Here is a 12,554-nt window from a genome sequence, read left to right as displayed (position 1 = left end):
AGTCCAAGAAAGCATGGGACACCCTCTAGACAGCCTACCAAGGCATGGCAAAAGTCAAGACATCAAAGCTGCAAATGTTAAGGAGAAATTTTGAAACACTTTGTATGAAAGAGTCTGAAAATATAGACTTGTTTTTTACACATATAAGTGGGTTGGTTACTCAAATCAGGTCTCATGGTGAGATACTTGAGGAAAGAAGAATAGTTGAGAAATTTTTGATAAGTTTTCCAGCAAGGTTTGAGGCCATTGTTGTGGCCATAGAAGAGACAAAGGATCTCTCATAGTTCTCAGTGGATGAGCTTAATGCATCACTGATTTCTCATGAACATAGATTGAATAGAGCAGCAAGCTCCTCATTGGAGCATTCCTTCAAGACACAAGTATCATTTGGTCAAGGATGAGGCAGAGGAAAATCATATGCTAGAGGAAGAGGAAGAAGCCCACACAGAGGTGGAAGAAGCAACCCTTCAAGCTCAAATGGAAGAGGCAACAATCAAAATCCAAGTCAAGGCCCAAGCCAAAATCAAGCACAAAGTCAGAGGTATGATAAATCTCAAGTTCAATGTCATTACTGTAAGAAGTATGGTCATTATGCAAATGAATGTAAAAAGAAGCAATATGATATTAGTAACAAACCAAGTGTAAATTTCACAAGAGAAAATCAGAACCATGATAGCATGTTTTTAGCTTGTAATGTAGCACAAAAAAAACAGAGTGATATATGGTATCTAGATTCAGGGTGTAGCAACCACATGTCAGGAAACATAGAAATGTTTTCTGATCTAGATGAAAGTGTGAAATCTGAAGTGACATTAGGGACTGATAGCAAAGTATCTGTCATGGGAAAAGGAAGAGTTAATATCCTAAAAAAGAAGGGGGAGAAGAAATACATCTTAGATGTTTACTTTGTCCCCGGTCTAAAACATAATCTCATGAGCATTGGATAACTCATGCAAAAGGGCTACAATGTCTTCTTTAAGAATGATGTATGCACAATTTTGGATAGGCCTCCAAGCAGATAGTTGATTGCAAAGGTTCAGATGACAATCAATAGAATGTTTCCCTTAAAAATAATATCATATTTGCAGAAAGAAGGTGCACAAGCACAACTCTCAATGAACTCACAAGAAGCTGCGCAAAAAGAGGCAGTTGTCATACAAGTAAACTTTCAAGCAGAGGTAAAAGATGAAGACTGGTTATGGCATTTGAGATTTGGAAACCTCAACTTTGGGGGTTTGAATTTGCTGCATAGGAAAGGCATGGTAAATGGTTTACCACTCATAGAAAAACCAGACAACATATGTGAAGGATGTATCTTGGGCAAGCAACATAGAGAGACATTTCCAGCAGGAAAGTCAGTGAGGGAAAAGGCACCTTTGGAGATTGTCCACTCAGATTTATGTGGACCAATGCAGACACCATCAATTGGTGGTAGTCACTATGTATTGACCTTCATAGATGACTACACAAGGAAGACATGGGTCTTTCTCCTAAAATAGAAAAGTGAAGTGTTTGAGCGTTGTTGAGAAGCAAAGCGGACATTACATCAAAATACTTAGGACTGACAGAGGTGGTGAATACATCTCAAATGATTTCCTTCGTTTTTGTAGGGAGCATGGAATTCATAAGCAATTTACAACAAGATATACACTGCAAAAAAATGGTGTGGCAGAAAGAGAGAATAGGACCATTATGGAAATGGCAAGGAATATGTTGAAGGCAAAGCATTTTCCAAATGATTATTGGGCTAAATCTGTCGCTTGTGTAGCGTATATCTTGAATAGATGTCCAACCAGAAGTGTCCAGAACATAGTTCCTGAAGAAGCATGGAGTGGAAGAAAGCATAGTGTCACTCACATTAGAATTTTTGGATGTGTGGCTTATGCACATGTCTCGGATGAGTTGAGAAAGAAGTTGGACAACAAGGGGGAGAAATGCATATTTGTTGGATATAGTGATGAGTCCAAGGCATACAAACTCTACAATCCATTAACCAAGAAAGTCATAATCAACAGAGATGTGCAGTTCGTAGAAGAGGAAGCATGGGATGGAAGTTTAGAAAAGACAGTCAATGTCAAAGCATGTATACCACATGAGGACAAAGAGGAATTAACAGCAGCAAGTAATTCCTCAACAGTGACTCCCTCTACTCCTATTCAAGCACAGCAAAGCAGGCAGTAAGCAACGCCATCAACAAATAATAGGATAGTTTTGTGCAGCCAAGCAAGTGCTTCTCCAAGAACACTGCAAAGCGCAACACCAAGTGACATGTCAAGCCCATCTTCAACAAGCACAAGAAGACCAAAATTCAGAAATTTAAATAAAATTTATGAGCATGATGAAGTTGATAGTAGCGCAGGTCTGAATTCCTTATTTGCATTATTTTGTCATGTAGATGATCCAATCCACTTTGAATATGCAGTCAAAGAAGAAAAATGGGTTGCGGCAATGGAGGAAGAAATAGAAGCAATAGAAAGGAATGACACATGGGAGTTAGTGAGCCTTTCGAAAGGAAAACATGTCATTGGAGTGAAGTGGGTCTATAAGACCAAAAGCAACATTGAGGGAAAGATTGAAAGGCACAACGAAAGACTAGTTGTCAAAGGATACAAGCAGCAACATGGAAGAGATTATGCGGAGACATTCGCGCCAATCATGGGTATGGAGACAGTGCACACAGTTGTGGCGATTGTCGCGCAACATAAATGGACAGTGTATCAGATGGACGTAAAATCAGTGTTCTTGAATGGAGTGCTGAAAGAGGAAGTGTATGTCGCACAACCGCCTGGTTATGAGGTTGAAGGCCAAGAAGACAAAGTGTATCGGTTGAGGAAAGCTCTTTATGGATTGAAGCAAGCACCACATGCATGGTACAACAGGATAGATGCCTACTTGTTGGACAATGGTTTCGACAAATGTGACGGTGAGCCTACTCTCTACATCAAAGAGAGTGAAGGTAAGATTCTCATTATCGTCTTATATGTAGATGATTTGATTTTTACAGGCAGTGATGATTTCCTCATCATTGATTTCAAACAAGTCATGAAGAGTGAATTTGAAATGACTGACTTGGGGCTGTTAAGATATTTTTTGGGCATAGAAGTGAAGCAAATGGAAAATGGCATTTTTATCTCTCAAGTGAAGTATGTGGCAGACATTTTGGAGAGTTTTAAAATGTAGAACAACAATTCCGCACCAACTCCAACTGTCATAGGGTTGAAGTTGAGCAAAGAAGATTCTAGTAGCAATGTCAATCCGACATTATACAAAAGCGTGATAGGCTACTTGATGTATTTGACCGCCACTAGACCAGATATAATGTATGCAATAAGTTTGGTGTCAAGGTTCATGGAGACACCCAAGGAGACACATTGGCAAGCAGCGAAAAGGATTCTGAGGTATGTCAATGGGCAAAACAGTATGGTGTTTTGTACACAACAACAAGTGATTTCAGGCTGGTTGGTTACACTAACAGTGATTGGGCAGGCAATGTCAATGACAGAAAGAGCACGTCAGGATATGTTTTTCATTTGGGTTCTGGAGCCATTTCATGGGCCTCCAAGAAGCAGCCAATAGTGTCACTGTCAACAACAGAAGCTGAATATGTTGCAGCAACAACAGCAGCATGTGAGGCAGTTTGGATGAGAAGGATGTTGAGGGATCTTCGTCATGACCAAGAGGGAGCGACAACTATTTTCTGCGACAACACCTCAACAATTGCATTGTCAAAGAATTCTGTCTTCCACAAGAGGACCAAGAATATTGATGCTAAATATAATTTTATTAGAGAGTTGATTAACAATGATGAAATTGTGTTGCAGCACTGCAGGTCACAAGAACAATTTGTTGACATCTTCACAAAGCCATTGGCATGTGAAAGTTTTGTTTATCTTAGAAACTGTTTGGGAATTGTCAATGGCGCAATTGTGATTAAGGCGAAGTGTTGGAAATAATAATCCCAACCACTGCAATAAACAACCTGACAGCAGCCATACTTGTTAGACGTATTTTTGCAGGTTGCGTTTCTGTTTGAAGATGGAACGACTGAAGCCAGACGTGAACCATTCTGAAACTCAACAAGGAATTTAAAGCAGTCAATGTACTTTGGTAAATAGATATGGGCAAGCATTCATTCAGAGACTATTTCCCACACTCCAGAAACACCTATGCGATTCTGATCACACTCAACAACAACATCATATTAATTTCGCTCTGTCATGAATTAAATGTAAAATTGTATGTTGAGTTAAATATGAATGTAAAAATTCATTTTGACAGGTTAGAGAGTAAGAGAGTTGGAAAAAAAAGAGTGCAAGTCTCTGAGGAGAAAATGGTGGAGCAAATTTTGGTGGGCGTGTGAAAACAACAGTTACTGTATTTTACTGTCTGTTATTTCGCATGAAATTTTTGTTTTTACTTGGTGAATGAGCCGCAACCTCATATGAATGTATTTTCATGTTTTAGAATTCAATACTAAGTTTTTATTGTGTTGCTCCAACCTTATCTTGTTTATCTTTGAGTCTGTGTAATAGCTCCACGAACTCCAGGTCTGCGAAATCCAAGTCTGTGAAATAGCTCCACGGTGCGCGAAGGTAGCTGCACGAAATTAGCTCCGCGGTGTGCGAAAGTAGCTTCGGGAAAATCATAACTCTCTGCCCCTCCATGAAAATTAATTTTCCTAAATATTTCTAACAAACCCAAGGGAACAATATTAAACCCTAAGATTTATATTGTAAGCACAAATCATTATAAACTTTAGCAATAATATTATAAATCCAAGAGATTAAAAACCCTAGGATTACTATTATAAACCCTACAATTATAAACCTTAAGATTATAAACCTAAGGGATTAATATTTGAAATCCAAGGGACTAATATATAAACCCTATGATTATAAGCCTTAAGAGAATATTAAACCTTAAGATTAATAAAAAATAAACCCTTGGGAATAATAGACCCAATGGGTTAATATTATAAACCCAAGGGATAAATATTATAAACCTTTAGGATTAGTAAATCCAATAGATTAATAAACCTAAAGGATTAATATTAATATTAATATTATAAACCCTAAAATTATAAAATTCAATATTATAAACCCTAGTATTAAAAATCCAACATTTGAAACCCTTACACTAGATGCGATATTATAAATCCAATATTAAAAACCCAAATATTATAAACTCAAAGGATTAATATTATAAACCCAAGGGGAAATAAACTCAAGGAATTAATATTATAGACCCAAGATTATAAACCCTAGTGTCAGATCCAAGATTAGTATTATAAATCCTACTATTATAAACCGAAGGAATTAATTTTATAAATGCGATAATCTGACATTGGTATTAATCACCTAAATATAAATATAAATATTTATAATTAAAAATAAAAAATAAAAAAAATAGTATAAATATTGATATTAAAAATGAATAATCTTAAAATTAATATTATTAATTATTAATTATTAATTATCAATAATTATTAATTATTAAATATTTATTATCAATAATTACTATAATTATTGTTCGTAAAAGGGATAAATATTATAAACCAAATGGATTGATACTATAAACCCAAAGATGAATATTATAAAACAAAGGGATTAATAAACTCAAGGGATTATTCATATTAAAAACCAAACATATTTAAAACCCAATGGATTAATATTAAAAGCCTAAGGGAATAATAAACACAAGGATTGATATTATAAACTTTGGGGATTATGAACACAAGCGATCAATAAACCCAAGGGATTAACATTATAAACCCAAGGGATTAATAACCCCAACTAATTGTTAATATTAGAAACCCAAGGGATTAATATTATAAACCCTAGGGATTAAAAACCCAAGGGATTAATGAACTCAACTAATTATTAGCATTATAAACTGAAGGGATTAATAAAATCAACATATTAATATTATAAACCCAAGGGATTAGTATTATAAACCCTAATATTAGAAGTTATAAATCCAAGAGATTAATATTACAAATTATAAACCCAAGGGATTTATATTAAACTTTAGGATTAATATATAAACCCTATCATAATATTATACCATAAGAATATGAACCTTCATATTAATAAACCCTAGGGATTGATATTATAAACCCAAGGTATATAAACCTTAAGGTAAATATTATAAACCCTAAAACAAGCATGGTTGACCATGATTGATTTTCATATTGACACAATATTTGTCACAATGCAATGTTGGACCATGGTTGATCGTAATTGATTTTCATATTGAAAGAATCATTGTTACAATGTGACATTGGACCATGGTTGACCATGATTGACCAAGGTTGGTTTTAGTATTGACAATATTTGTCACAATGCGATGTTGGACCATGGTTGACATAACATTAAACTTTAGGTTTAATATTAAATCCAAGGAACATAAACACTAGGATCAATAAACCGAAGGGATTAATATTATAAACCCAAGGGGCTAAAAACTAAAGGGATTAATATTATAAACCATAGGCTTAATATTAAACCCTTAGAATATAAACCCTATGATTAATATTGGAGACACTAGGATCAATATTATAAACCTAAGAGATTAATAAATCCATTGGATTAATATTAAAAACCCAGGGGATTATAAATCCAATGGAATAACATTAGAGCCTACGATTAATATTAAATCCTAGGACTATAAACCATAAGATTAATATTATAAACATTAGGATTAATATTATAAACCCAAGAGATTCATATTATAAATCCAACGAATTTATAAACATAAGGGATTAATATTATAAACTCAATTGATTATAATCCGAGGGGAATAATTTTAAACGCAAGGGATTAATATTATAAACCTAAGGGAATAATTTTAAGCCCATGGGATTTTAAATCCAAGGGGATAATATTAAACCCTAGGAATATAAACTCTAAAACTAATAAACCCAAGGGATTAATATTGTAAACCCTAAGCTTAATATTAAACCCTAAGAATGTAAACCCTAGGAATTTATAAACATAAGGGATTAATATTATAATTTCAATGGATTATAAACCAAGAGGAATAATTTTTAAACCCAGGGGAATAATTTTTAAACCCAAGGGATTAATATTATAAACCTAAGGGAATAATTTTAAACCCAAAGGAGTAATATTGTAAACCCTAGGCTTGATATTAAACCCTAGGAATATAAACCATATGATTAATATTGTAAACCCTAATAATTTATATTATAAACCCAATGGATTATAAACCTAAGGGATTTATATTAAACCTTAGGATTAATATATAAACCCTATCATAATATTCTACCCTAGGAATATGAACCCTTAGATAAATAAACCCAACGGATTGATATTATAAACACAAGGCATTAATATTAAAACACTAAGGGATTAATATTAAAAACCCAAAGAATTTTAAATACAAGGGAATAACATTAAAACTTAGGATTAATATTAAATCCTAGGAATATAAACCCTAATATTAATAAACCTAAGGGATTAATAATATAAACCAAAGGGGTTTTAAACTAAAAGGATTAATATTAAGCCCTAAGATTAATATTATAATCCATAGATTAATATTGAACTTGTTGACACCTAATCATTGGGATTGTGTGAACACTTGTAAATAATGTAAATAGTAAATAATGGAAAATGAAGAGTCATCGGGAGGTGAAGCCCAAGAGTCACTCCCTCATATATATAACCATGAGTAATCTTAATGAATACACATAATTCATTTGAGGAGTTACCTCCTCGCCTAACATGGTATCAGAGCCAACTCCTAAAATGATCTTTTGTGTAACTCATGGGATCAGTTTCTGGCCATATTTTGTCCCTCTATTCTCTACCGCTCTCTGCGATCTCTGTCATACTGTCCCTATGGTATTTTTTTAATAACTGTTGTATTATATTTTCACTATCTGTTGTGGCCTGAACGCACCATGACCCAAGAATTAAAGAATAGATGTCCATTTAATGCTACTAGAAACAAGACTCCTTATGAAATGTGCTATGGCCACATTCCTTCAGTAAAGCATCTCAAGGCCTTTGGTTCCACCTATTATGCCTTGATACCAAAGGTACATAGAAACAAACTTGGTGCAAGGAGTCGTAAGTGTATCTTCTTGGGGTATTCAAATACCTCCAAAGCATAAAATCTTTGTGATGAAGTTAATAAAAGGTTTGTTGTATCTAGAGATGTAATCTTTCTTGAATATCCCAAAGATGACAATGTTATTGAGCGAAAAATTGATCGCTTGGATAGATTCGGACATGAAAAATCATTTCAAGAATTTGATAATCAAATTCCACATCTTGAAGGGGGGATTTCTATACTAGATCAATATGTGGAATCTTCTTTTGAAGCACTCTCTCCCCCACATGAAACTCCAACCACTGATGATACTTTGAGTGATGTGATTGACATAATTGGGAGACTCAATCTTGATTCAGTCCCAACTTTGTCAACTGAGCAACCTAGACCATCTCAGAAAGGTCCCCCACAGTGGCTGACAAAGACACTTGAAAGTGTTCATCTTGATGAGGTTGGAAAGACAGGAACAAGAAATTCAACTAGGCAAAATGGAGGTGATGTAGATGATTCTGATTCACCTATTGATATGGATGTTCCTTATGATTGTGAACTAAATTTGTCTACAGATTTTGAACTAACTTCTTTCAAAGAAGCCACTTCTCATGATGAATGGAAAGAAGTGATGCAAAAGGATTATGATGCCTTCATAAAGAATGGCACTTGGAAGTTGGTTGATCCTCCACTGGGAGCCAAACCAATTGGCTGCAAGTGGGTCTACAAGAACAAGAATAAAGCTGATGGCTCACTTGACAAGCACAAAGCCAGGCTTGTGGAAAATCATTTTGCACATAAGGAAGGGGTCAATTATGAGGAGACTTTTCCCCTATAGAAAAATGGGCTACCATTCAGACACTCATTACTTTAGCATCTCAGAATGGTTGGAAAGTCCATCAAATGGATGTAGAAACTGCTTTCTTGAATGGATATCTGAAAGAAAATGCTTTTATGTCCTAGCAAGAAGGATTTGTTGTGAAGGGACATGAACATAAAGTATGCAAACTTGTGAAATCCTTGTATGGCTTCAAGTAAGCACTGCGAGCCTGGTATGAAAATTTAATTGAGCATCTTCTGAAAGTCAACTTCAAACATTATGATCTTAATGATGCAACTTCGTTTGTCAATAAAGTTGGGAAAATAGCTGTATATATTTTGGTATATGTAGATGATATTTTGATGACATGGAATAATTAGAGCTACATTTCATCCATAAAAAAGGAATTGAGGAAAGGTTTTGAAATGACTGACTTGGGCTATGTTCACTACTATCTTGGTATTGAAGTAACTCAACATTTGGAGTCTATATTCCTCTCTCAAAAGAAGTACATTGGAGATCTTCTGAATAGGTGTGGCATTGCTGAGTACAATTCTCTGACTACTCCAACAAAAAAAAACTTAAAGCTCACATCCATTGAAGAAAAAGAATTTGAGGATGCAACAAAGTATAGACAACTTGTAGGAAGTCTCAATTCCCTGACTACTACAAGACCAGACATTTTGTTTGTTGTTGAAATCCCCCTTATGATTCATCTATGTTTCCTAATAGAACCAGGCATATTACTACTATCCTATCCTATTTTCTTGGTTATCACTCTGATCAGTCTGTCAATGAAGCCATCCTTGGTTTCTTATCCATGTTTTCTTCTGATTCTAAGCCTACTGTTATTTATGATTTTGGTCATTTCATAGCTGAAACCATACATCAACAGTTTGTCAAATTTAACACTGAAGAAGTATTCAAGTATGCTTCAGTACTTGTGTATCTGTTTATATATTTTCAGGGGGACAAATTCTCATTTTATTTGCAGAAAATTGATGAAGAAGGATCACCACAATAAGTGATTTTCTGAACTTCAATGGGGATGAAGGATAAAGAAGAATTCACATATAAGTAGTTCATAGAACTGTTTATTCATCCAGCCCTCAGCCTTATGAGCAACACACCATTACCAAGGATCAGTGAAGAGATTGTCAAAGAACTTTAGTTCATAGATCAAGCTACAACAGGAGATTGGCATTGCTACCAGAAGTACACAAAAATCAGGGATTTTGGTTGTGAGCTTCCACCCTACAAACTTCCAAAGTACCTCCCTGTTAGAATCTTTGCACTGGAGTACTTGAGGCAAATATTGAATGCAGATGAAGTACATTTTGTAGCTGCCAAAAAGAAATCGTAATTTAAGCTCAAAGCTCAAGTTGGTCCCTTCATTTGTAATACCAGGGTAGCAGGGGAGGAAGCTGATAAGTTGTTAAAAGAAGTGAAATTTTCTCTCAATTTTTCTTGGTCATATGATCCATTGGGAGTCATCTCCAAACTCAGGGTGGAAAATAAGTTCACACCATATCATCATACAACTAGGCCTGAGATATAACAGTTCAAGAATCAATTGGAATGGACAGATAATACCCTCCAGGAGGCTGAGGAGCAGGTAGTCTCTACATCAAATATGCAAACTCCAATTGCACAAGAAAAGACAACCAAGAGAGGGAGGGAAGAACAATATTCACCTGTAACAGAGGAAACAAGCCAAGGCTTCAAGGTTTTTCACAGGAAAAAGAAACAAAGAGTCTCTATGAATGTTGATTCACAGTCTGGTGAATAGTCTATACAATCTCCAACTCAATCTATCACTTCTCATGAACAGCAGATAGTCCAAGTTGTTGGACGCATTCTAGAGAATAAAGAGGAAGACATATTCCATGTCTTTAGTGAAATCAAAAGAAAGAATGAGGAATTGAAGTTGAATACTTACATCTAGTTCTGGAAGCATTCTTCCAGCTCTCAAGCAAGGCTTCTCTCAGTCTTTGACTCTGAGAAGGGTAAGATGCAAATGGCCTTCTTGCAAGCCCAAGTTCCTGTTGTGACCACCAACAACCCCCCTCCTCCTTTAGTATTAGCAATAACGCTAAAGAAGTGGGGACCCTTAGTAAAAAAATCCAAAAAAAAATAAAATTGTATTATACTCCTTAAAAATACATCACACGGAGAAGAGCGAAGCATTTCTTTATGAGAACATTAAAACAACTGCGAAGAAGCGGCGCTAAATTCGTCACATCAAGTATATTAAGAAGCGCCCATAAATGAGAATCTTAAGAAATCTCCGATGGCCGATATGCGACATCGCATATCGCAACGTCGCATAAATAGCACACGAATAACTTGACAAACTGCAGCGATCTGCGATATGCGATCCGCAATGCTGCGATGCTATGATAAATGCGATCTGCAATCAATGCAATCTGCGATAAATGCGATCTGCGATGCCGTGATGCTGCGATAAATGCGATCTGCGATCTGCGAGTCGCAAAAATCACCCATCGCAAATTTTCCTCGACTCAACTCTGCACTTGTGTAACTTGCTCAAAATGGAGCAGTTAACATTCTTTTAAGAAACGCATATGCAACATAGCGCCATATTCCTCCAGGCAATGAGATAACGACCTACAAGATTCAAAAGCTGCACCATATACCCCAATGATACCCCAAGTTGTAGTGGTGTAACAGAATATGGATTAACACCTCGAGGCAACGGAACATTACAAATTTGGTCACAGAAATATTGATCCCCACTAGACGCTTCGTCTCTGTTTTTCCCATCCTCAAGTTTATGTAGATGCTCAAGTGGGAAAATCTTGCAAAGCTGTTTTACTGCAACAGACTGATTTTGCAGAAGCTCTGCCTGGAGTGCTGTGAGAGCTGAGTTTTGGGCGCAAATTTTGTCTGAATGCAACTTCAACTCTTTCGCTTTTTTCTCCTTTAACATAGTACAGGCTTCACGTAGTTCCTTCATTTTGGTATTTAATTCATTTGTTTGGTCGACTACTTCAGATTTTGCTTGACAAAGTTGATGCTGCTTGAGACGAAGTGTTTCCTTTAGGTTAGTAATGTTTTGAGCATGGGTCAGTCTCCAGTGCTGCTGCTCGACAGATTCGCGGTTAGCTTTAAGCTTCTCCTCCAACTTTTTCTGTAACAAATCGCGATCACGTTTTGCGGCATTGAGAAGCTCATACTTGTCATTTAAATTGCGATCCACGCAAGCTGCACAAAGTAAAGGGGAATTTGCCTTCTCACAGTTTCCACAAAATTGGGTTTTCCTCTCCATTGATGCCGAAATGGAAACAAGAAAAATGCTGGCTGCCAGCAAAGTCTCTGTCAAAATTCTAGCGCCTGATAACCAATATGATCCAATTGCTGCTCTAAATCTTGCACTGCAATTTCCAGATCCAATTTTGTTGTGACAGTGCCATGGGAAGGAGTCCAATCAGCCTATAGGAGGGTCGAATATATTGTTTTTCACCAGCCGTAGGAGGGCTGAGCTATTTATCATTCAGAGTACAAATTCCAAGAAGATTTTCTACCACCATCAATTGATATTGAAGTCATTGTGTCCAGTAGTTGAGGAGCTTGCACTCGTTGATATTAAATATATGGTGATTGTCATTTTCAGGATGTTTCAGATTTATTTATGCTCAGAATTTCA

General features: G+C 35.8%; 1 protein-coding gene across 1 annotated transcript; it reads right to left on the bottom strand.

The window, feature by feature from the left end:
* Positions 1–11,459: 11,459 nt before the first annotated feature.
* On the bottom strand, positions 11,460–12,176 carry LOC149174077 (uncharacterized). The gene has a single exon (XM_089420734.1). It carries the CDS (start codon positions 12,174–12,176, stop codon positions 11,460–11,462), a length of 717 nt encoding a protein of 238 aa, XP_089276860.1.
* Positions 12,177–12,554: the final 378 nt, after the last annotated feature.

Source organism: Pinus tabuliformis, chromosome 4_1 (genome assembly GCF_031772625.1).
Source record: "Pinus tabuliformis cultivar Carrire ecotype Pingquan chromosome 4_1, CPIR1, whole genome shotgun sequence".
NCBI lineage: Eukaryota > Viridiplantae > Streptophyta > Pinopsida > Pinales > Pinaceae > Pinus > Pinus tabuliformis.
Note: the sequence above shows the minus strand (reverse complement) of the source record. Positions and strands in the feature narration are given on the sequence as shown.